The sequence below is a fragment of the Antechinus flavipes genome, chromosome 2, assembly GCF_016432865.1.
Source record: "Antechinus flavipes isolate AdamAnt ecotype Samford, QLD, Australia chromosome 2, AdamAnt_v2, whole genome shotgun sequence".
Lineage (NCBI taxonomy): Eukaryota > Metazoa > Chordata > Mammalia > Dasyuromorphia > Dasyuridae > Antechinus > Antechinus flavipes.
In genome coordinates this window covers 577076476-577103066 of record NC_067399.1, presented here as the reverse complement: position 1 = coordinate 577103066, position 26591 = coordinate 577076476, and the positions used below count along the sequence as shown (strand labels likewise).

The 26591-nt window shown below is 36.0% G+C and overlaps 1 protein-coding gene across 2 annotated transcripts in view; it reads right to left on the bottom strand.

Moving 5' to 3' along the window:
• HDGFL3 (HDGF like 3) overlaps positions 1-26591 on the bottom strand; it is a 190152-nt gene that overhangs the window by 24772 nt on the left and 138789 nt on the right. Inside the window, exon 6 of one of the 2 annotated variants that reach the window (XM_051981179.1) lies at positions 22034-22104. In XM_051981179.1, coding sequence (XP_051837139.1) covers positions 22034-22104 — 71 coding nt within the window. Of the gene's footprint in view, positions 1-8693; positions 9237-22033; positions 22105-26591 lie in introns of those variants that run through there. The other variant, XM_051981180.1, reaches the window with a different exon arrangement.

Here is a 26591-nt window from a genome sequence, read left to right as displayed (position 1 = left end):
AACACAGTGCCTTCTTGTACATAATTGATGTTTAAAAACTGCTTACTGAATTGAAAATGTGAGTTAGAAAGGGAATGATTAATGGAGCAAGGTTCTGGAGGAAAATAAAGGATTCAAGGGGTTACTTAGGCTTGAAAGAGAAAAGACCACTTTCTGAAACCAGAAATGAGAATGGGTGAAGGTGAAGACATACAAAGACCTAAAGGCACAGAACTGAGGAATTCATGTCAAATACCTCCTATTCCTGGAAGGCACTTCCTTTCTCACCTCTTATCTTTAAAAATATGTAGCTTCTCTCCAGGCCCAGCTCAGGGCCCAAATACTAAAATTTTTTCCCCAATGCCTTCCAGTACTTTATTCCTTTAAAATTATCTTATAGTTAAGTAATTGTATATATTTGTATGAAAGTTCCTTTTTACGAAAGTTTCATTTTATCTTTGTTACCAAACAGTAAAAAGAGCACTGGTCCTAGAGCCAGAAGAACTAGACTCAAATGCTATTTCTGAGGCTTGTCACCTGTGCCACCTTGGGCAAAGTCATTTAATCTCCCCAGGCCTATGTTTCCTCATCTATAAAATAAGGGTTGGGCTGAAAAAGTCCCTTCTAGTTTTAAATCTATGATAACTATGGTTTCTCAGTGCAAAGCCTAATAATAGTAGTAGTGCAAAACCTCTGACTGACAGATTCTTTCCTCTCCCCTTTACTTCCTTTATACCATCAGTTGCCAAGTCTTATAACTCATATATCTCCCAAATCTCTTTCATCTTTACTCCTTCTCTCTATGTACAGAACATTACCCTATTTTTAGCTCTCCTTTCTCACCTGAATTGTTTCAACAACCTCTAACTCGTGTCTAGGCTCTCTTCCCTCAAACACAGTAGCCAAAGAGAAAGTCCCAAAACACATTTCATGTATAACCGTGCCATTCCCCTGCTTCAATAATTCCCTATTATAGGGATAAAATCTAAAACAAAATCCAAATTCCTTTTGGAGGGACTTCAATTTCTTCACAATCTGACTAAATCTTTCAACTCCAGAAATTTCCACATGCCAGATAAACTGGCCTCCTTATTTGCTGTTCCCCATACAAAATATTTCATTTCCCAAGTGCTGTCTAGTTCCTTTCCTTATCTCTTTCCTCTGTCCCCCTTCCCCTTTTCTCTCCTCTCTACTTCTGTTTTTAGAATCCCTAGATTCTAGTGTACTTCAAGTGCTAATTCTTACACGAGGCCTTTCCTGACACCCCCTCGTTAATGTTCTTCTAAGTTACTTACAGAAACATTTTACTGTGTAAAAACCAACAAGAAAAAACACTTTTTCTTTTCAAATGTCCAAGCTTAAAAATGTTTAATGATTACTTTATTTAAATCTACCTAAAATGCATTATTCCCTTCTCCATTTTAGTTATCAGGATATACTATTATGTAAAGTTTCATGGATGACTACTGTTATCACTGAATACTGTAGTACTATGAAGTCTCTAGAATCTGTAATGATGGGTAAGACTACAGGTCCATTTATAAGGTCTGTTCACATATGTAATGAAGGTGGTGTTGTCATCTCTTATTATGTTCTTAAACCACTAAAATGTTTGTAGCACTGAGTAGTACCTAAGATATGAGGTGTTTTATATACCTTGAATACAGCCCAACTTATTTGAAAATCCCTGAACTGACATGTACTATAATTCATCTTAAGCCCCAGATAAATGAATTCATTATAGATGAAAATCAATTCAGTGTGTTTATTATATTGGTATTATATTGATACCTTTTTCCTCTAACATATTTCTCCATATCCTTCCAATATTCCTTGAGTCATTCCTTACAACAAATAAGAGATCAAAAAATTTCACATCACTAACCAGCACATCAACTAAATCTGATAACGTTCCCACTCCCATCATAAAAAGATTTTTTCAAAGAATAGAAAAAGTGCTTTCTTAAAATTCTTCATTCAATAAACATTTGTTAAAGGCCTACTATGTGTAAGACACTGTGCTAAGAGATGGGAATACAAAAAACGTCAAAAGATAATAAATTTCTTCTTAAGGCCAAGCAAGGTCATTATGATTTCAATGGCATTCAATTTCCATTAGTTCTTTCCATGAAGATTGCTAAGACTCATTGTATATATATTTTTTTTGGTTTAGCCTACTTCACTTTTTATCAGTTCATGTAAGACTTACCATTGTTCTTCTGTACTGGTCACAATATTTATTACAACACAGTAATATTCTATTACATTCATATTCTATTTTCCAACTGATGGGCATCTTTGTTTCTACTACTTTGCTGCTGCTGCTGCTGCTACTACTACTACTACTACTACTACTACTACTACTACTACTACTACTACTACTACTACTACTACTACTACTACTACTACTACAGCATATTCTAAACCTTCTTGTTTACTCAGGCCTCCCAACCCAATCCTTCTGACCTTAGTTGCTCCATACTTCTTTCTCCTTTATAATATTCTGATTGAGCCTTCTCACCATTAATAATCCTCATTTACTCTCTTTCTGTTGGCAACTTTTCTGTGATCCACTCACAAATAAAACCAAGTTTCTTCCTTCCTAGGAAGAAAAAAACCCACACTAGATAGTCCTGTGCTTTCAAGCTATTATTCTAGATAGCTCAACCTTTTCACAGCTAAAATCCTAGTCTACACCAGTGCAAATGACTGTGAAAGTGGAGAAGGAGATAGAGGCAGCACAGCAGCAGAAACAAGAAGACATGGCAACTGATGAAACACAAACAGTAAAGGAGAAGAGGAGAGGATGACTCCACAGTTCCAAACCAGAGTGACTGAAAGGGTAATGGTGGTATCTGACAAAAATAGGGACGTTAAGAAGAGAAGAAAGGTTGAGGGCAAAAGAGTAAGCTGAGTTCTGAATAATTTAACTTCTTTGGATTTGTTCTTGATAAATTTATTTCAATCAAAGATTTGATTTTCCAATTTGAATTACCTTAAATTTTAAAGTTTTCTAATTTTTTTTAAATAATAGCTTTTTATTTTTTTCAAAATAACATGCAAAGATAGTTTTCAGCATTTACCCTTGCAAAACCTTATGTTCCAAATTTTTCTTCCTTCCTCCCCTAAACAGCAAGTAATCCAATATATGTTAAACATGTGCAATTCTCCTAAACATTTTCACATTTGTTATGCTGCACAAGAAAAATCAGATCAAAAGGGGGGAAAAAAGAGAAAGAAAAAAAAAAAAACAAGTAAGCAAATAACAAAAAAGGTAAAAAAAAAAAAAATACTATGCTATAAGCCACACTGAGTTGCCATAGTCCTCCCTCTGGATGCAGATGGCTCTTTCCATCACAAGTCTATTAGATTTGACTATAATCATCTCACTGTTGATAAGAACCAAGTCCATCAGAGCTGATCTTCATATAATCTTGTTGTTTCTGTGTACAATAATCTCCTGGTTCTGCTCACTCAGCATCAATTCATGTTAAATCTCTCCAGGCCTCTCTGAAATCATACTGCCGATCATTTCTTATAGAACAATAATATTCCATAGCATTCATATACCATAACTTATTCAACCATTCTTCAACTGATAAGAATCCACTCAGTTTCTACTTCCTTGCCACCACAAAAAGAGCTGCTACAAACATTTTTGCACATGTGGATCTTTCCCCTTTTTTATGACTTCTTTAAGATACAAACCCAGTAGAGACACTGATGGATCAAAGGATGTGCACAATTTGATAGCCCTTTGGTCATAGTTCCAAATTGCTCTCCAGAATTGTTTGATCAGTTCACAACTCCACAAACAATGTATTGTTCCCACATCCTCTCCAATATTTATCATTATCTTTTCCTGTCATCTTAGCCAATCTGAGATGTGTAAAGTAAATAACTTGTTAAATCAGTCATCTCTGTACTTCTTAAAACAAGGTCAAAATTAATATAGTGATACAAAAAAGAATAAAAATCATAAAAAGATATGCCATATAATTGAAATCACTCAATTCTAACTTAATCAAATTAGTTACTGATGATGAAAAAGGAAATAAAGATGAGGGAAAAATCAATGAAATCTATAGAAGTCATACAAAAGTTAAGCCAAAATAAATCAACTGCACTAATAATGAGAACAAAAGACTCAAAAAAGGTTCTTAATCAGTAAATATCTGACTATCTACGCAAAAGAGAAGAAATGGCATGAAAATCAGTAACCAAAATTTTGATAATTCAGACTAGTTGTTTCAAACTCAAACAGAAAGAGATTCCTGCTGGCAGTATAATCAACATTGTTTTATTGGGTTTTTTATTTTCTTAAACATTTCCCCATTACATTTTAATCTCATTCCATCACTAGGGAATTTTGGTGCCTATGTGGGATAGGCATTCACCCCTTGTGAATCTGACCCTTTTGATTTAGACTTTAAACTATTTTGTAACAACTGTCATAGAGAAATCTACTAGAAAATTATGAGGAGTAATACTCACAGAATATACAAAAGCAGTGGGCAGTAAACACACTATATAAAAAACTTGGTGAGAGACCCCAGTAAGCAAAATCATTTCAAGGATATTTAGGAATGAAGGATGCAGGAGAGAATAAACATTTATATACTGCCTATTATATGCCTAGCAGTAGGCTAATCACCTTACAAAAGATTATTTCATTTGATCCTCATAATAATCTGACTAAGGAGTTTCAATTATTATCCCCATTTTACAAATTGAGGAACCTGATAGAGGTTGAAATGACTTGCCCAGGATCACAAACCTAAAGTCTGAGGCTGGGTTTAAACTAAGGTTTTCCTGACTCCCTCACATTAAAACTAAAAATTACATACTCTGAACTAATACATTCAAAATGCAGTTTAAAAAATATATTCTCATTTATTTTTTAAAGATTTTTTGATGCCCTTGTATTTATAGCTTAATTCTTTTACCTCCCTTTTCACTGAGCCCATTCTTTTAACAGAAAAAAAGCTTTAAAAAAAAAAAAAAACCCTAAACAATCAGCAACTCATATTTGAAAGTTTATGCAACTTATGTAGATGCTCCACCTTTTCCCAAAGGAGAAAGGAATATTTCATCATCTGGTCTTCAGGGTCAAGATATAATTAATCACACTTAAGCTGTCAATCACAATTAAGCAGTTCTTTTACTTTGTTACTGCTGTTACTTATTCGGTTCTCTGATTATGTTTACTTCATAAAGCATCAGTTCATACAATGTGATCCCATACATTTATTTTCTCAATTCCCCATATTTGTTGTTTGTTATTGTATCACATTCTTTATTACATTACAATATATATACTATTATTACATTCACATACTTCAATTTGTCCAGCCATTACACTATTAATGGCTACCTACTTGATTTTGTGTCCAGTTTTTTTGCTACCACAAAAAGTACATCATTGGCCACTTTTAAAAGGGGAGATAAAAAGAATAATTTATCAACAAGTCTGTTCTGTCCTCAAATCCAAATGATTAAAACTTTTACCAACACCCCACCATATCATCTATCTGCCTCAAAAAGAGACAGAGACAAGTTTAGTATAGTAGTAGTCAGTGGGCCTGGTCCCACTATCACAAATTAGCTGTACGATCTTAAATAAGGCCTCTCATCTCTCTTGGATCCATTATAGATAATATGGCTAGAACACAAATATCAAGACACTTCTTTAACAAACAAAAAACTGAAGAATTAAGAGATAAAAGAGCAGCCATAAAAAAAAACCTCAATACTATACAGTCACAGAAAAATGAGTATTAAAGGCATTATTACTTTAAACATATAATTTAACATATTTAACATGTATTGGACTACCTGCCATCTAGGTGAGGGGGTGGGGGAAAGGAGGGGAAAATTTGGAACAGAAGGTTTTGCAAGGGTCAATGTTGAAAAATTACCCATGCATATGTTTTGTAAATAAAAAGCTATAATAATAATTTTTAAAAAAACACTATTATTGACCTATTCCAGAAAAGACTGCTCAGTATAAAACAAAAAGCTACATATGTAAGATATCATAGCCTTACAGAAAAGATTTAGCAAGCAACAGTAGTGGAAAATGGTACTGGCTAAAGCTATCAACTGGGGGGAAATAACAGCATTTGACTCAATAGAAAAAAAATTTTTTTAAAGCACAACTGAACTAGAAACCATAAGACACAAAGTGCACAAAATATTCATGCTAAATTATTAAACAATTAGAATTCAGTTAAATGCTGCATGCTATAATGTTTATTCTGAACAAATGAGAAAAAGAGATACTATTTTATTACATAGCACTAAAAAATCACCAATAGCACAAAAACTACGACCCTAATTGAAAATGTTAGTTGTAGGGGGCAGCTAGGTGGCACAGTGGATAGATCATCAGCCCTGAAGTCAGGAGGACTTAAATTCAAATCTGATCTCAGCCACTTAAGACCTCTTAGCTGTGTGACCCTGGGTAAACCATTTTAATCCCAATTGTCTCAAAGAAAATATAATTTGCTACAATCCAGCAAATGTGAGTTTTCCATTCGTTAACTGCACTGACAAAAACATAATATGGGTGAAGAATATGGACAACTAAATCAATGAGTCAACCAATTCAAACAATCGAGGTGTAGGCAGTAAGAATAGATCAAAAAAGTAAAGAACCAAAACCAAATTAACCCACTCTAGTAATGACTACAAATGAGAACATTACAAAAGTTAGAATATACTCAATCAATTAAAGAAAGATGTTTAAACTTAATAGCTAGCAAAGCAATTTAGAAGGTGACTCTGGACTAATCAATTACAAAGCAATACCAATTATCTTCAAATACAACGTTCACCTCACCTAGGTAAACAACCAGATATTACATACAAACCAACACTCTGAACAAGTACAGCATTCATATGTGAAAACAATTCATCAAGGAAAATATTCATAAAACTAAAACCAAACTGGAGAGATGAATACTCAAATACCAAACCAACTTTAAGTAGAATAGTAATACATATTACATTGTTCTGGAAAGGAAACTTAGTAATGAAAGGAAGACTAAGCAGGCCAGAATAGTTACATTCTAGCAACAAAAAACTGATAGAACAAATTTCTGGAAATATTTCCCAGGGGAAATTGGAAAATTCTTTATCCTTGTATAAATGAAAGAAAAGTACCAGAAATAATGTACTAAAATGTGATGGGACTCTGAATTAATATTCTGTTAAAATAAAGATACTTTATCATAAATATGTGAAATGGCAATAAAATGTGAAGACAAAGCTATGTTTTCTATTGAAAATCAATACTATACATATGTTTTGATTTATGGGAGATTAGGGAATTCCAAAGTATTCTTTCTCACAAAGTATTAGTTGCTTCAGTTTCCTTGGGATTAAATAATCTCTATCATTTTGAGCTCTTAAAAAAAAAAAAAAAGAATTCTATGAAATTTTAAGTTTCACCCAAACTGAGAAATTTCATCCTCAAAAATCAAAATAAAATTATACTGATCGTGAAACATGTTGATATCATGTACTGAGTACTTAAAACATTAGTCAAATTTACTCATTTTAAAGGCTTTAAACTCCTAATAATTAAACCATTATAGGTATTTTAAATCAGAGATACAAAACTTGAAAATCTCATTGAAAAAAATGTCCCAACTTTTTCAATTCAGTATTTATTCATCAACAAATTTAAACAATTTATCCTCTTAAATTAACAGTAATAAAATAGAGTAGTATTTTATTCTCCTGGAATTTAAAATTAGTCAAACTTTTTTCAGGATAAAATTAAGAAATTAATTAATTGTTATTCAAGAGGTATGCGGGAGGTTAAAGGGCAGGGGTTCAAATGCCAATTTTTTTTTTACTTGTTTACTGTAACTTTAGTCACTTTACCCAAGCCTTAGGTACTTCACTTGTAAAATGAGGATACTGTGCTAAATTATTTATAAGGTTCCTTCTAATTCCAAATTCTTTGATCAGATAACCCCACAATTCATTTCTAAATTAAAAGAAAAAAATGGAACTATCACATTTATTCTTTTGCCATAACATCTTTAAAGTTATATTTCAAAGCTGAAAACATATCCCACCCTGATTTAATTTCATTGAATCGGTGCATAATAGCAACAATTATCGGGATTACAATAGCGGTAATGCATTTTAAAGACTAATTAGAAAGGGAACAGTACTTTAGCAGTCAATGTATGGGGGCTACGATTCCCCAAGTCAGATCAGGAGAGGTCCAATCATTCATATTTATGACTGTTCTGTATGTAGATTCATTTGCATGTTTCCTCCCTCATTGGAGTGTAAGCTCCTTGAAGGCAAGGGCTCTTTTGCCTCTTTTTGCATTCCCAGAATTTAGCATAAGGCATAAATACGTGGCAAAGTTAAATGACTGAATAATCAGAAATCACCAGCCAAGAGCCAAAAAATGTTAAGAAGAGTGGGAAGGGCCGAGTCACCTTGGAAGCATACTGACTGTAGTAGCTCCCCGACCTTGACAGGAGGCGCGGGCTAGGGGCTGCCCAGGGCAGATTCACTTTCCAACTCAGAACACAGGGCGTACCCCCACTACTGGGGGAAAGCGTCAAAGGTTCTCTAGAACCCCACAAGACGCAATCCCGACAGGCCCTCGGGGAAAACTTTCTCCTCCCGTGCCAACCACCGCCCCAGGCTGAGGCTCTTTCCGGCCGCCAGGGCCGGGTTTCTCTCACCTCAGCAGCGCCAAGAAGGCAGCGGGCTCCACGTCCGGCAGCTCAATTTCGGCCGAGGTAGTGGCCATGCCGCCGTTGAACATAGCGTCGAAGACAGCGCTGCCGGCAGCCAGCACGAAGCGATGGGCGGGGATGCGCTGGGGGCCCCCGGCGGCCGCGGCCCCGGCGCCCCCGCGGCCCTTGCCCAACACGAAGCGCACGTCGCTCAGCAGCTCCGTGTTGAAGAGGAAGGCGAAGCGCTCCTTGAGCGACGCCTTGGTCGCCTGCCAGTTGTACAGTGGCTCCCGCTGCAAGGCTACCGGCGCGGCCGGCCCCTGAGGCGAGAGCGGCGGCGGCGGAGGGGGCGGAGGCGGTGGCGGCTGCGCCAGAGGAGGCTGTGCCGAGGCTCCGGCGCCCCTATCGGCCTCCGGACCCAGGAGAGAGTCCCCCGGAGCTGGGGCCCCAATTCCGGCCATGCCCTAACCGCCGCTAGTCCCCACGGAGCGCTCTCCCCGCAACAGCTTAACAGGCGATCCAGGCCCCGGCTGCCATTTCCTTCCCCGGCCCGGTTGGGCCCAGTCCCGGGCCCAGGCCGCGGCTGTGAGGAGCCTCCCTCTCGCTGCCGGTTCCGTTGCGTTTGCTTCCGAACCTTCCGGGAAAGTGCCACTTCCGGCCGCTACCCACGGGAGGTGGGAGGGGCGCCCACGCACGCGCCCCCGAGCCAGACCAGCGGAGGGGCGGGGGAGGGGAAAGGAGAAGGGCGGGCGCGAGCACCTACAGCACTACTAGGTAATGCTGAGGGGCGCCCCGGGACCTGCGGGGGAGGCGTGGCTGGGGACAAACCCCGAGTGGGGAGGAGTGCACCCACACACCCCCTTAAATTATCATCTGCCCACGCCCACTTGGAAAACCTGGTGCAAAGGCGAGTGCAAGTCGGATATCGTGGATTCATCTCCCCTCAGTGAGCAAATATAATGGGGTCGGGGGCCGGTAGGACGGTGCGGGGATGGCCGCAGCTATGACGCAGGAGAAATTTGCCCGAGCTGGTCTGTTCCGCACTCCCGACCTGGGTTAGTCCCTTCCGAGAGAATGACCTCCCCTGTGCCACACCTTCAAACCCTGGTCGGACGATTGATAGGAAAAGAAACGTGGCTGTAGCTAATTGAGTCATTTCTCCGCTGCCTGCCTCAGTTTCCTCACCTGTAGAATGGTAGCATTTACCTCCCAGAGACATTGTGAGGATCACACGAGATAAGCAAAGTGTTTTGCAGACGTTTTAAAGCAGTTTTCATAATGCTAGCAATTCCTAGGAAGGTTCTAATAAATAACTGATTTTAAGCTATTGCCGATGGCTATCTATTTGATATGTTTGGAAATTAACCACCACAATGAAGTATTCTCCTTTCAAGAAAAAAATAAATCTCTAATTATGGTCTTTCAGTCTTTTATGCCAAGATCTTTTGGAGCAGGGAAATGGGTGCCTCTCTCCCATAAGGCAGGAAGGCCACTGTCCTTGGGACCCGCTCCACAGCTTCCTGGCTGTGTGACCTTGAACAGGACAACCAACCTTACGGAGACTTCCTATAAAATGGAACAATAATATTTACACAAAATCACACAAGGTTGCTTCTTTGATCTGATGAAACTGTTCCCTCCAAGGTCACCAAAGATCTTTTTATTCTCTGTCCTCAAAGTCCTAGTCCTTCCTGTTAGACATTTTTAACTCCTCTAGACAGTTAAAGTTTTCCTGAAATAACTCATCATTTTTCAGAAAAAAAACTGCTCCAGTCAAAATGGACCCCGTCTCCCCAAAATCCCAAAACCCTGTATGCTTGGAATTCCCCTTTCCCCAATCATCTTTGCTCATCCTTTAAATGCACCTTTTCCATGAAACTTTTCCTGATTCCCAGTTTGACTTTCCCCACTTCATATGGTATTGTACACAATGTGAAATTATTATATGCATTTATTTTCCTGTTTGCTGTATGTTCCGAGAAGGCTAAAAATCTGTCTTGATATCTTCCACAGTTCTTAGAACCAAGGTGTATATACAGTAGATCTGTTGAATTGAATTAGCTTCCCTTTAATTAATGGCTTTTCCCTTGGCTTCCAAGACACTGCTACTTCCTCATTTCCTTCCTTTTCACTCTTCTTTTGTGGATTAATTTTTTCCCCTTTCTTCCAGGATATGGATATACCCCTTAGTGATCAGTTTCTATATACCCTTATTCAGAGGGAGAATTACAATTACCTCTATGCAGATTATTTTTGATATATAAAATATCATATACATCATGTATGTAATTTTTGTGTACATACATATATGTATTACATATCGGGATCTTATATCTATATTGTATGTATTGTAAATATCAGAAGATATATAATTATAGGCCTACAGAAAATGAAGAATGGAACTTAGGGTGTGTGTGTGTGTGTGTGTGTGTGTGTGTGTGTATGTACACAAAGATTGTTGTTACTGTTTGTCCTTCATTCTGAACAATGACCATGACATCAGGGAGATGATGCTATGACATGCAAGTGAATTGGATTTGTATAAGAAGAGCCTCAGTTTCTTCTTCAGAACCTTCTGGGTCCAAGAGCAAGATTGAGATCAGGAGGACTAGAGATGGCCCTGGATAAAGTGGAAGAGTTTGGCCTTTTTAAGGTAAGGTCTTTACTAGATCTCAGTAACTAGGGCAACCACTTATTCAGTGATTAAAGCTACATAAGAAAGAAATGAGGCAAAGGACTTTTTTTTTTTTTTTTTTACATTTTTTAATATATATAATGTGTGTCTCCTAAATTCCATTCTTCATTTTTCAGTGAATCTGTTGGACATTAAGATGTCTAGCCTCTTAAAATTAACAAGCACCAAATTAAAAATCAATAGCATTCCCCCAAAATCTGTGTCCTTCCTCAATTTGACTATTTCTGTTGATAGTACTATCTTTTTGGCTCTTCCTCATTTCACTTTTCACCTCCAATCAATTGTCAAACATTTATCCAAAATATATGAATTATATTTCAAAAATATCTCTCCATTCACATCATCCTAATTCAAGCCCTCATTACTTCTTACAGAATGTCTAATAGCCTCCACATTGGTCTTTCCCTTCTTTTATCTCCTACCTTCAATCCAATTCTCACAAAGCTGCCAAAATAATATTCTTGATGAAAAATATATTCTCAAAAATAACTAAATAATCCCACTTAAAAAAAAAACTCCAAACCTTCAATACCTTCTCATTGTTGATATGACAAAGTGTAAATCACTTAGTTGTCTGAAATGCTCCAACATCTGTTTCCAGATGTAGCCTTATTTCACAATATTACTTTTTTCAAACTCTGTTTTCTAGTCAAATTAGTCCACAATTTGGACAGATAAGCCATCCCCAGAGTGCTGATAGGCCAGGTAGGAAGAGTCGATAGATATTCATACCACTGAGCTGTGAGTCATCAACTACAATCCTTCCAGTAATATGGAAGATGACCAATCCTTACCATCTGCCCTGCCACTCTGTCCTAAAGTCCATTGAGCCTTATCATCTATCCTGTTTTTCAGTACTCTCCAAATCCTAAGCAATGTCATCTTAACCTGCCAGTATAACCTTAGGACTTTTGCCTCCTCCTTGCAGCTGGGACTCTTGCATCTGCTGTCTCCCCATCTTAGCAGATGAGCTCCTTGAGAAAAGAACTGCCTCTTTTTCATATTTGTATCCCCAGCACTTAGTACAATGCATAAATTTACTACTTACTAATTTGTATTCCCAGCACTTAGTATGATGCTTATATTTACTACTTAATAATACTTATATTTACTACTTAAATGTTTTCATTTACTTCCTCATTCATTTGTTTCATCATCCTGACCTTTCTCCATTCCATGCAGCCCTCCAAGGTTGGATGGCAATCTCCCTATGTCTCTCTGCCTAATTTAAATCATTCCCTTCTAGCATCACCAAGCTCAGGAGTCATATCTTACCTTTCTAGTCTTCTCACACTCTTCCCCTTCACACACTCTTCCATCCAGAAACAGTGGCCATCTTGTTCCTCAGATACAACATCCTCAGATGTAACACTAAGCTTTTTCACTGGCTGGTCCCCATGCCTAGAATAGTTTCTTTCCTCATCTCCACCTCGTAGCTTCCAGGCTTCCTTCAAGTCTCAGCTCAAATTCCACTTTCTACAAGAGGCCTTTTACCTCCTCATGTTCCATACTGTCCCCTTCCCCCACCTGCAAGCCTTTGGTGCCTTCCTCAGAAATGACCTTACATTTGCACGTGTGTGTGTGTGTGTGTGTGTGTGTGTAGGGTACACACACATATATACATACACATATATGTATGTATTTTTGCATTGTCTGTACCATTAGAATGTGAACTCCTTGAGAGCAAGTTCTGGGTTTTTGTCATTCTTTGAATGCCCGATGCTTAGCATGGTGTCTGGCACATAATAAATATTTAATAAGTGCTTATTGACTGATGGGCTTCTCTATGAATTTTTTTCTCTGATATCCCTAGCAGAAAATGATCTCTCCCCTTCTCAAATTTTCTCTTAACTTTTGTCTGTATCAGTGGAGTCAAACTCAAATAGAAATAAGGGGAAGGGAATATAATCTGTCAGAAAGGTTCCTGTGGGCTGCTTATTAAGAATTCTAAGTAATATTAATCTATTTTATTGTATTTTTTATTTATTTTGTTAAATATTTTCTAGTTATATTTTAATCCATGACTGTGAGTTTTATACCTTCAGTCTAGATCTCTTCTTCCTCCCTCCCTTTCCTTTCTCATTACATTCTACCTTGAATGATGGTTATTTTAGTACAAATCTTATGCATGCTAAGAATATTGGTTCCTTGACAGCAATGACCATGTTGTTTTTCAAATTTGTATATTCTGCTCCTAGTAGTGCCTTGTACCTAGCAGATGCTAAATTGCTTGTTGACTTGAATTGTTAAATCTATTATTTCATTAATGCTGATATTCTTACTATTTATTCACTCTTCAACCTCTCCCTGACGTTTTGACCTATAAGATTCCTACCCATGAATGTTTTCCAATAAATTTACAGAAGATCTATCCATAACATTAAAGACCCTCCTTTTATCTTTTACTTTCTGGGAGAAGTCATTGTATATTTCTGGCTGTCCATTTGTTGTAAGCTTGCTAATCTCTGCAAACTATAATTCTCAAAGTTTTATATAAGTGTGAGCCATTATTATCACCCAGGCTTCTCAAATAACATCAAGACAATTTGTCCTGTGAATAAAGTCTGGCCTTAGTGAGAACACATGTTAATAGTCAGAAAATAACACTTGTGTGCTCTGTCATACAAGTAAATAGCTTGTTTCAATTTATATTCAAATTGCTCATGGCAGAATTAATGGTTTAAAAATCCAAGTCATTCTCAGAAAATTGACCTATCCACATGCTTCCTTTTGATTTCTGTATTTCTTTGACTTGCCTGACGCATCACTTCTGGTTCTGCTTCTTTAACACTTCTCTGCCTTTTTTGTTAACTATTTCACATTTCAGTAAACATTTATTAAGTATCTAGGTACTGAAGATAAAGAGACAAAAAAGAAATAATTCCTTAGTAGCTATGATGCTTGAGAAACAGCCTGAAAAAAAAAAAATCACTGAAATTGGAGTTAGAAGACCATAGTTTTGCTCTGTGTTATCCCAGCAATTAGCCATGTAATTCTGTACAAATCACTCCTCTCATTTTCCTCATCTGTAAAAACACAGAGATTGGACTAGATATGAGATTCTTAACCTGGGGCTAGATATGAGGTTCTTAACCGTGGGACTTTTTTTCCTTTAAATATTTAGATAACTATTTCAATACAATTAGTTTTCTTTGTAACCCTTGCGTACTTCATTTCATCTGAAAAACATAATTTTGAGAAGGAGTCTTTGAGCTTCATCAGACTTCCAAAGGGGTCCATGACACAAAGTTAAGAACTCCTCGACTATATGAATAATAATTTAAATTCTAATAATAATCTAAAATAAGAACTCTAATAATTATCAACACTAAAATAATTTTTAGCCAAAACAACATTGACATTATTTTTTAAGATTTATAAAGCTTTTAGATCTAAGTGCTAATCTAAGTAATCTAATATTTAGATCTAAATGCTAATGTCTTTTGAGCCAAACAAAGAACCCACGTGCACAGTTTAAAAATATGGCTCCTTTTGCCCCCTGCTGGAGTTTTGCATCAAGTGTTACAGCAAAAGAAACCTGTCATTATCACAGATGCAATTTATTTGTCATACATTCTTTGTTGGCATGTCATGCTGTTTGGAAGCCAGCCTGAAGAAATAATATATGTCACCCTGTGTACTAGTTTTATAATTAGAACAGATGTGAGGTCAAATCAGAACAGGACATTTAAGCAAAGAAAATTTAGGAAGAAGGTGGGGAAAATAGAACTGATGGGGAGAAACAAGGAGGCAGAGAGGTATTTCAAGCATTCTTTTATCATGAAAAGGAGGAGACATTGAAAGAAAATTTAACAGACAATTTTTTGGTCCTTGGGACTGGAATATTTCAAGGAGTATAGAGAAGTTCAGCTGCTATTGGATAGCCCTCTATGTGAAAGGGTGAATAATTGTAGTTAAAAATAGAAACTAAGGTCATGAAGCTAAAGAAAAGAAGGAGCTACATGTTCTCATGCCTAGAGCAGACTGAGAAGCAAGTGAAAAATTATCTTTCCTTCTGTAAGGGACTAATTGTGTATTTTCTTTTATTTTCATTTAAATTTTTGGGAGTTACATTTTGAGCTCTGAGTTATTTTTTTCCTCTCTCCCCAACCCTGTGGTGAAGAAGCCCAATGTTTTTATATTCATTTGTGTGTGAAAGTGTTTAGGTGTGTGTGTGTGTGTGTGTGTGTGTGTGTGTGTGTGTGTATGGAACCTTATAATATATATTACATTATATCAGTTCTTTCTCTGGAAGTGGATAATATTTTCTTTCTTAAGTTCTTCATAGTTAATTTGAGTATTCATATTGCCCAGAATAAGTCATTCACAGTACTCTTTGGTTCTGTCCAATTCACCCTGCTATATTTCATGTAAGTATTTCCATGTTTTTTTCTAAAATCAAGCTGCTCATCATTTCTTACAGTGCAATAGTATTCCACCACATTCATATACCACAACTTGTTTAGCTATTCCCCAATTGATAGATCTCCCCTCAATTTCCAATTCTTTGCCACCATAAAGAGAGCAGCTATAAACATTTTAGAATATATAGATTCTTTTCCTTTTTCCCTGATCACCTTGAGACTCAATAGTGATATTTATTTCTGGATCAAAAGGTTATATACCATTTTATAACTCTTTCAATATAATTCTCCTTGCTCTCCAAAATGGCTGGATCAGTTAACACTTTCACCAACATTTCTACCAGTTTTTCCATATTGCCTTCAAATTTGCCATTTTCTTCTTCCATCACATTAGCTAATCAGGTAAGTGTGAGGTATCCGAAAATTGTTTTAATATTCATTTCTCTATGTGGCATTTTAAAAGTTTGGGAGACATGATTTCTGGATAAGTTATCACTTTATTAATAAGGCTAGCATGTTGTTAATAAAAGGGTCAGTGTCATTCTCAAATGCCAAAAACTCTAATGGTGTCAGTTCACAATTTATATGCTCTTTGAAGAAGGATATTCCTGAGAGTGATAATGCTGACTGGTTAACAATTAATGAGAAATGAATATTACAATGAGGGCTGGACCTATTTTAATGAACTTTGATTATATCTTTTACTTTTTACCCAGCCTTGAGCAATATAGTAGAATTTATCCCTTCCCAAACTTTAGTAGAGTAGAAGATTATTAAGAAAGTTAATCCAATTTATTATGAGAAATGTCCATCAGAGTTTAAACTTTTGAAATGAGTTCTTTGGAAAAAGGGGGAACTTTGGATCTCCCCAAATCACTAGTTATTAATAATTTCTTCTCATCTAATCAATGATTTAGAGAAATTTTTCATATAACTATATATATAGAGAGAGAGCTTTGAATTCTTCTTCAAAAAACTGCCTATTTTTGTAAATAAGAGCCATTCCTCAATTGATAAATGATCATCATTTATCAATTGAGTAATAATGGCTCTTATTTTTACAAATTTAGCTCAATATAAAAAATATATAAAAAAAGATAGCTTTATCTAAGAAACTATAATATTATCCCCAGGATTTTCTGCTTTCTTTCTAATCTTGACTATATTCATTTTAATCTTTCATTTTGTACAACAGTTATAATTTGATAATTAATTTTGTACAAAAACCTTTAAATTTAATGTTAGCAAAATTATCTAGTTTTATACCCTACAATATTCTCTGTCTCTTGTTTATTTGTAAATTCCTCTCCAATCCATAAATATGACAGGCAGTAGGTTCCATCATCTATTAATTTACTCATATGTCCCTGTATGTCTAGGTCATGCATCTATTTTGGACTTATGTTGGTAAATAGTGGAAATATTGTTCTATACCTAGTTTCTGCCAGATTGCTTTCTGGTTTCCCCAAGAAATTTGTGTATTTTAGAATCATAGAATCTTTACATTGCAATAGGTTGCAAAAATCATGTGGTCTAGCTTTTAATCCCCTGGGCAAGGGAAGGGCAAGAAGTGTTTTCTTTCTTTTCTTTTTTTTTTTTTTTAATACACATCCCTAGTACCTCATCCAGTCCTTTAAATGTAGTAAACTTAATATTATATATTCAATAAATAAATTCATTTTCGTGAAAAAAAGTTTCTTGAATTAAATTGGACTAAAACATGAATCTTTTCTATAACAGGCACTAACCAATAGTCATCTAATCTTTGTATGAAAACCTTTTGTAACGGAAAATCCATTACCTCATCAAGTAGTGCATTCCATTTGTACACAGTTTGAGATGTTTCAAACTTCTTTTTAAACCAAAATCTTCTTCTATGTAATTTTCTGCTTAAAAACAAATTCTGCCTTATTATGGTCAGAAAGAATAAACCCATTCTCTGGTCCATATGACAGCCTTTCAAATGTTTGAAAACAGAAATGAGCATGAAAAGAGCACCCAAATTCACATTTTGTCTCTACCCCTTGTTGTTCATCTTTTATTTTCAAAGAAGACCAACAACATTACAGGTAATCTTTTTACTCTTTTTTTTTTTTTTTCCTGAAGCAATTGGGGTCAAGTGACTTGCCCAGGGTCACACAGTTAGGAAGTGTTAAATATCTGAGGCCAGATTTGAACTCAGATCCTCCTGACTTCAGAGCTGGTGCTCTATCCATTGCCCCATCTAGCTGACCCTCTTTCTTGGGTGAATTAGATTTAAATGAAACAAAATCGCACAAAGTTGTCAGTCTTTCTCTCTCTTCCTAAGTTATTGAAGTCCAGTAGTAGAATGAAAGTCAGGATGATTGGAGATTGTGTCTTCAATGCTTAACCAAACTCTAAGCACTCCACAGCACCTATTTCTGTTACCTTCACAAGAACAGATTGTTCTTATCTGCCCATTACTCTGAAGAATGTCTTCATATGCTTAGAATAAACATCCCCCTATCTCATCAAAAGATTAGAGATTTGTCAGTTACCTTCAACCTGGTTTAGCAGACTGGCCAGTCTCTTTGATTGAGCATACAGCCACAGCATACACTGGGTCCTCTGCATTACAACTTCTTGGAGCCGTAAGGGAGAGTTGGGTGAAGGTAAATACCAAAGGTGGATGAACAGACCTGAAAAGGGTTTGGCAAGCCCTCATGCAGGAGGTGCTAGTCCTACCTAAATACCCCATATACCACCTGTGTGACATTGGTCAAATCATTTAATCCTTCTGAGCCTTGATTTCTTCATGTATAAAATGAAGGAGTGGATTAGATGAACAAAGTCTAGCTTGTCAATGTTCTTCCTAAAATGGGAGCTCCAAAGCTGACTTGTACTTTAGAGTAAAGCTTCTTAAACTGTGAGTCACAATCCCATATGGGGTTGTGTAACTGAGTGTGGGGGTCACAAAAAATTTGGCAACAGGGGTTCCAGGGATAGAGCCAGAATGGTGGAGTGAAGTTAGAAAACTGCTTAAGCTCTCCCAGTTTCCCTCAAAAATCACATGAAACCAAGCCTCTGAATAGATTCTAGATGACAGCCTACAAAGAGATGGAATAAAATAATTTCCAAGCTAGGTTGGAAAAACATCAAGAAAAGTCAAGCTCACTGGGATAAAAGAGGTACTCAGCTCAGCTCAGACAGTGTTCAGGAAAGTCACTGAGAGAATCTTAATCACAGTGGATCGGCAGCCAGGATAAAACAGCAGCACAGCAGACCATTGGGGCAGCCTTTAGTCCTAGCACAGGAGATAAATTGCCAGCCTAGGGGAACCCAGACAACACAGGTAGGACTAGGTTGGGCTATCCTCAGTGCAATGAGCAAGTCAGCAAACACAACTGTGCTCTGTATTCAAAGTAAAAAGGAAGAAGAAGAGGAGGAGGAAGAGGAAGAAATAAGAAAAAAGAATCTTAATCATAGAAAGCTACTATGATGACAGGGAATACAAACACCAACTAGGAAAAAGGAAAAATACCTACATGCAAAAAAATCTCTTAGGGATATGAATTGGTCTCAAGTCTAAAGACCCTTTTAGGAAGAGTTCACAAAGGATTTTAAAAGTCAAATGACAAAGATAGAAGAAAAATTGAGAAAAGAAAAGAAAGGTATGCAAGAGAAAGTCAACAGCTTAGGAAAGAAAGATAAAAAATTGACTAAAAAGAACAATTTCCTAAAAAATACAATTGGCCAAAGGCAAAAAAAAAAAAAAATCCACTGAAAAAAACAATACCTTTAAAAGTAGAATTAATCAAATGGAAAAGGAGATACAAAGACTAACTGAAGAAAATCATACATTAAAAACTAGAAGTGAGCAAATGGAATCTAATGACTCTATGAGATGTCAAACATCAGTTAACGAACTAAAAAGAATGAAAATTAGAAGAAAATGTAAAATTTGGAAAAACAACTGACCTGGAAAATAGATCCAGGAGAGAAATTATTGGACTACCAAAAATATATATATAAAATAAAAAGAGCTTGGGCAGCATTCTTCAAGAAATCATCAGAGAAAACTTCCCAGATATACTAAAATTAGAAGGCAACATTGTCATTGAAAGAATCCACTGATCACCGAAAGAGATGCCACAAGGAAAACGTCAAGAAATATTGTTTTACAACTATATAAGAAAGGCCAAATGTAAAGTCTGGAGTAGCTCTCTGGAGGACCTCAGGGTCAGCCTGAGTTCTTGGTCTTAGTGGAATCTAGGAGGCAGGAGGGCCACATGGTGGGTCAAAGAAAGATGGAGTCTGGAATCTGGCATCTTCTCTTGTGTCTGTGGCTGAGAGAGAATCTTCTGTGTCTGAGACTTCCTTTAAATACTCCAGTACGATTACATCACTACATCACACTGAGCACGTGCAACCACACTGAGCATGAGCAACTGTAGCCAATGTTAACTATAGTAGCATTATATCACCACAGCACATTAAGTATATGTACTTAAATAGAATGATTACATCATTAGCTAGAGAATCATTATTTCATCAATCTTACTAAGTCTTAAGTACACCTTTTCAGAGTTCTGGCCTTCCAAAGCCAAAGAAAAAATAATACAAGCTGTTAAAAATAATAATAATAATAATTCAAGTATCAAGGATTCACAGTCAGGATTACCCAGGATTGCCTGGAATATCATATTCCAGAAGGCAAAGGACCTTGGATTATAACCCAGAATCAACTAACCAGCAAGACTGAGCATCATCTTTCAGAGGAGGAGATGGATCTTCAGTGAAGTAGGAGACTTTCAATCATTTCTGATGAAAAGGCCAGAACTAAACAGAAAATTTGATCTACAAATATAAGACTAAGAGAAGCATAAAAAGGTAAACATAAAAGAAAAATAATAAACATTGTTTAAAGGTTAAAATGTTTACATCCCTACATGGGAAGATAACAGTTGAGAACTGTATTTTTCATTAGGGCACTTAGAAAGGCTATAAGAGATTTTTTTTAAAAAGACATTAAGGGCTAGAAAAAGGATTGTACTGGGAGAAGAAGAAAGGAGAGGTAACATAGAGTAAATTAGATCACAAGAAGAGGCACTAAAGACATTACAGTTTAAGGAAAGTTACAGTAGAGGGAAAGAAAGAAGGTGTAGTAGCATGATTTGAAGCTTAATCTCAACACTTTGGGCTCAAAGAGGGAATGGCATACACACTCAGTTGAGCATAGAAATTTATCTTACCATATAGGGAAGTAGGAAGAGAAAAGAGAGCGAAAAGGGTAGAGCTGGATAGAAGGAAGGACAAAAACACTAGGAAAAAGGGGTAAGAAAATAGAAGAGGGGTGATAGAAGGAAGGACAGGTTGAGAGAGGGATAGATCAGAAACAAAACACTATTAATGAGGGACGAGGTAGAAAGAGAGAGTAAAAATATATACAGGAGAGAAAATAGGATGGAGGAAAATATACAGCTAGTAATGAATGTGAATGGGATAAATACTCTATAAAGTGAAAGCAAATAGATGAGTGGATTAAAAACCAGAATCCTACAATATGTTGTTTACAAGAAACACATTTGAAACAGATACACACAGAGTAAAGCTGGAGCAGAATATACTACACTTTAGCTGAAGCAAAAAACCAAAAAAAACAGGGGTAACAATTCTGATCTCAAAGCAAAAACAAAAATGGATTTAATTAAAAGAGATAATAAGGAAGGAGCTACAACTTGTTAAAAGGTAACATAGACAATGAAGCAATATTAATACTAAACATATATGCCCCAAGTGGTATCCAATTTTTTAGAAAAGAAGTTAAATCAGTTCCAGGAAGAAATAGACAACAAGAATATATTAGTAGAGGACCTCAACCTCCCCCTTTTAGAATTTGCTAAATCTAACCCCAAAATTTGACAACAGCAAAAGATAGCAAATATTTTTCCAATAATTAATTCTTTATGTAAAATATACAAGTACATTCATCTCATTAGTATGCAAATTTGTTTTCATCTTTAATAAATAGTAAAATTACATGTGTACCAAAGAATTATTTTAAAATACATTTCTTTAATTTATTAAAAAATGTTTGATTTGAATACTCATTTTATATATCTTTATACCCAAAATCAAGTAAAATATTCTTAGGCAAAAAGGATTCATAAGTGGAAAAAGTCTAAGAAGCCCCTGCTCTAGAGATGGGAGCCTCCTATTTCCGATTTAGAGTGCAGGAATTGGCATTTGCTTTTTTTTTTTTTTTTTTTTTTTTTGGCTGCCACATTAATCTATTGATATATTGATTATGAAATTGGGTAAAATACCTGGTTGTTGTTGATGTTGTTTTTACATGAACTTCTGTCTGTCCACAACTTCTCCAACCTGTGTTGTTCACCTTTTATATGGAAGAGATAATAAGATAGAATCAAGGAAGGATGAGGAGAGGTATGCTTAATTTTCAGTAAATGTAGCTCACTCACTCATTGATCACTTAGTAATTTAGAAAATAATGACTTGAATTGTTAGGACAGTGTATAGAATTGCTGGCAATATGTTAAATGGTTCAATGATTGCTGCTTCACTCATCTGTATTGAAAGAGGCAGTGTTAGAGTAAAAATCAATTCTTTTTCTGCAACTTTTCCTTCTTTAAAAATCCAATAACTTATTGAGGATGGAATCTGGAACGCCAGAATAGTCCTCCTATGAATGGGGATCTGGAGGAACATATACTTGACTATTCCATTAGAGTTTCTTTTGTTACTTTCACTTATGGAATATGAATGGTTTATCACAAAATTGTAATTATCTCCTGTAAATATCTCAAGATTATCTGTTGCCACACTAACACTAAGTAAATAGAGGAGAGAAAACATTAGCTAAGAAGATAGAGGTCTAGCCCTAGAATCTGTAACAAGTAGATTCAAATCTTGCTTCTCACATATAATAATTATGTAATTCTGGGCAAATTGCTCAAGGTTTCAGTTCCCTATGCAACTCTTTTAAGACTGCAAGTTACATAAGATTAGAAGATATGCTTTGATGAGGGGATTTCCCACCCTTAGAGTCCCTTATATGAATGAAATCATGTTACTAGCTGAAAAGAAAAAGTGAATGGGGAGAGTTGTTTCTTTCTTTTTTTTTTTTTAAAGCAATGTGTGTTTACCATGTTTTACCTATATAGTACAATTGGGAAAAGAGCAATTATTTAAAAATTCGAGTCATTAATTATACTCACTCTTTGTAAAAAGAGCATTTTTTCAAACACAAATACCTTCTTTATTAAAAGTCTATGTAAATGGGAGCAGCTAGATGGCACAGTGGATAAAGTACCAGCCCTGAAGTCAGGAGGATCTGAGTTCAAATCTAATTTCAGAAACTTAACACTTCCTAGCTGTGTGATTCTGGGGCAAGTCACTTAACCCCAATTGCCTCAGCAAAAAAAAAAAAATCTATATAAATGTCTACAACTGTTTCTATCATTAGGTTTCCCCAAATGGAAAGTAAAACCTTCACAATGCCAGTATCAGTGTCAGGAAGAGCCAAATTCCTAAGTCCAAATCTGGCCTCAGATACTTTCTAGCTATGTGACCTTGAGTAAATCATTTAACCCTGTTTGCCTCAGTTTCCTCATCTGTAAAATGAGCTGGAGAAGGAAATAGTAAACTACTTCAGTATCTTTGCCCAAAAAAAACCCCAAATAAAGTCATGAAAAGTTGGACATGACTAAAAAAAAAAAAGCTGAATAAAAACAACTACCTAAAAAACTAAATATTCACTTTTATTAAAAAAAATTTTTTTTTCTGAAATCATCATTTGGAATGTTAAAAAAATACTGAACGAAACAGATATTTGTTAAAAACTAAATTTAAAAGATATTTGCTTATATAGAAACAGCCTTAATGGCAGAGACAGCATTTTGTTAGGGAATAAATAACAGAGTTGGGATTTAGGAGATCTTGGTTCTAGACCTGAGTCATTTAAGCCTAAACGTCAGTTTTCTCACGTGAAAAATGAGAAGAATGGGACAAGGTGATGTTTAAAGTGCTCTCTGGCTCTAAAATTTCACAATATTAATAATTTAAAGATAATGTTTTAAAGATTGGAAAGTAATTCCTCACCAGAGTCCTGGAAGTAGAAATTAATACATTATCAGTCTTTGCCTCCCTTACAAAGAAAAAAACTGAACTTCAGAAAGGTGGATTATGTCTCAGAAAGGTTATGTGTCAAACAACTAGTAAGTCTTGGAGCTGATTCCCTTGGCCTCTTTCACTACCTCTTTATAGCTCACTAAGTTTCTACCTACACTAAGTAATTTTTTTGGCTGAGAAAAATCATGGGAGCTTTTTACCTGGTAGAGGCATTTTCATTTGTCCTCTCTTTGGAGCAAAGGACAATGATTATTATGCTGATTCCTGGTACTGAAGAGAAATAATTAACTCCTTTATCATTTTCCTATTTTGCCCTATCCCTCCCTCCAGATCAAAAACCTCGGTTTTGGTTATCTACATTTCTGAAAAGCCCTTATAGCCATGGAAACTTTAGCCCCTACAACCACTGTTTTCCATTTCCTCTTTTCTTCCTTAAATTCTACTCAGAAAAAAAAAATCCAAACCACCAAATGGTTGGTCCCAGTGATTCCAGTTAAAATAAGATACAATGAAATAATTAGAACTGGAAGGGACTAGCTAATCCAACATCCTCATTTTATAAGTAAAGAAATTGAGGCCTTCATGGATGAGATTCACAATCACATTCTAGTTGGTGATACAACCACAATTAGAGCCCTAGTTACTATCCAATGTATTTTAGATAGCTTAAATTGTGTAGCAGAAACAAGTGATTTTTTTTTTTAATCAGGTTTTTTTTTTTTTTTTCTTTTCTTCCTCTCCTTGAACTTCCTGTTTTCAGATAACATCAGATTAGAATACACTTGTGAGTAAAGTCTTGCACTGAGGCCATCTTCTTTGTTCTGAGGCACCAAACCTACTTTCTTCTCATACTAGATCAAGTTTTCACTGAGTCTACTACAATTGGTTTTTTCAGGTAAGATAGGATATTTTGGCCTTTGTCTAAAGTAGGGATTTTCTACCTTTTTTTTGTCTCATGGATTCCTTTGACAATCTTATGAAAACTAAGGACCCCTTGTTAGAATCATGTTTTTAAATCCATAACATAAAATACATAGAATTACAAAGGAAACTCATTACACTGAAATATGGTCATCAAAATATTTTTTAAAAAAATTCCACAAATTTATAGATACCACATTAAGAACCCCTGGTCTAAATGCATTCTTTATATACGTGACCTTTTGAGAACAAACTTCCACTTACACCAGATTTTGTGTTCACCAGGGATTACAGAGTTTTAGAGTAGATGGAAAGGGTAGAGCCTATCCATGAATTTCTCACAGGAAAATATTGGGCTGTGGTGAGGTTGAGGAAGGAACAAATATCTATAAAATGATCAAGCTCAGAGGTCACAGATATGATCATATATTTCAGGGAAATCATAAAATGTACTATGCTTGATATAAACATTTTTTTCCCCTACTAGAGAAGGGAAGAACACAAATTGTACTAGTGATTTTGAAAAAGAGACCCGGAAACTCTAAAATTGCTTGAAGGAGAAAATCTCCTTCAACTCTGCCTCAGTGAGGGACCCAGCTGAAGGGAAACAAGACAGTTTCATTCTGTTATCTAGGTGGGGTTGCTTCAGTCCTGAGCAAAAGAATTCTAATCCTATTCAATTAAAGATCTTCTATTCAATTCTATTCAAATTCCAGCTGAAGCTGAAATCCAGATTGTAGATGAGCCAACTTGGACTCTACCTACTAACCCCCACTGGGTCTGACCTGCTTGGGCTGTCCCAGCCCCCACCAAGATACTCAATATAACAGCTTCCTTCAACAAAAGTCTTTTGCAGATAGACCTTGGTCGCTCCCTTTGCTGCCAGGACCTTCTGTCCACTGAGAAGTGCATTCTCAGTGCAAAACTCCATTTTCCAAAGATTTGCCACTATAAAAGTCAGTCTCTTGGTAAACTGATTTCTATCTAACAATAAACTTTAATTTTGCAACTAATAATTCGGGAATGAGTGAATTCTTTCGCTCCTAAAATCTGTGGCTGATTTAAAGGGGATTCTTAACAACTCTCTTATAGCCACTAATTTAGACCACTCAACCAGCATCAATTTCAATTACCATAAGAAATAAATGGATTTCATCCATGGTAAGGCTCAGTTCAGTTCTCAACACTACTCTTACAAGCAATATATAAGAAAATCTGGAGCAGCTACCTAAGGCACTGGCCAGAAAAATACCCCTCTGTAATAATAGTTGCTTCCTCACTTCTCAGTAAATCTGGTTAGTTTGTCTCCTGTGGTTGGGTGAGTTTATCTCATTTCCAGTATAAAAAGGATGAAAGATACCTAGCTTCTTCCTAATGGAAGGAGCAAATACAAATCTGATGCAAATTTAATCCTGCTGAAGTGACTGGTACATAGGTTGCTAGACCTAGGCTTCAAATACAGCTTTAGTTCCTAACTAAATGTCTGACCCTGGGCATGTCACATAACCTCTGTCTGCCTCAGTTTTCTTAATTGTAAGAGGGGAATAATAATAGTACCTACCTCCAAGAGTTGCTATAAGGATCAAACAGAATAATATCGTGCATTTAGCACAAACATGGCATGTAATCTATGAATTATAAATGTTTATTTCCTCCCTCAAAGGAAGAAATAAAATATTTAGCTTCCAAGCTATTATGACTTTTAAATGATTACAAAATTGCTGGAAATCAGAGAAACCTCAAGAATAGACCTTATCTATCAGTCAGTCAAAACCAGTTACTAAGCATTTACCATGTGACTCTATACTAAGC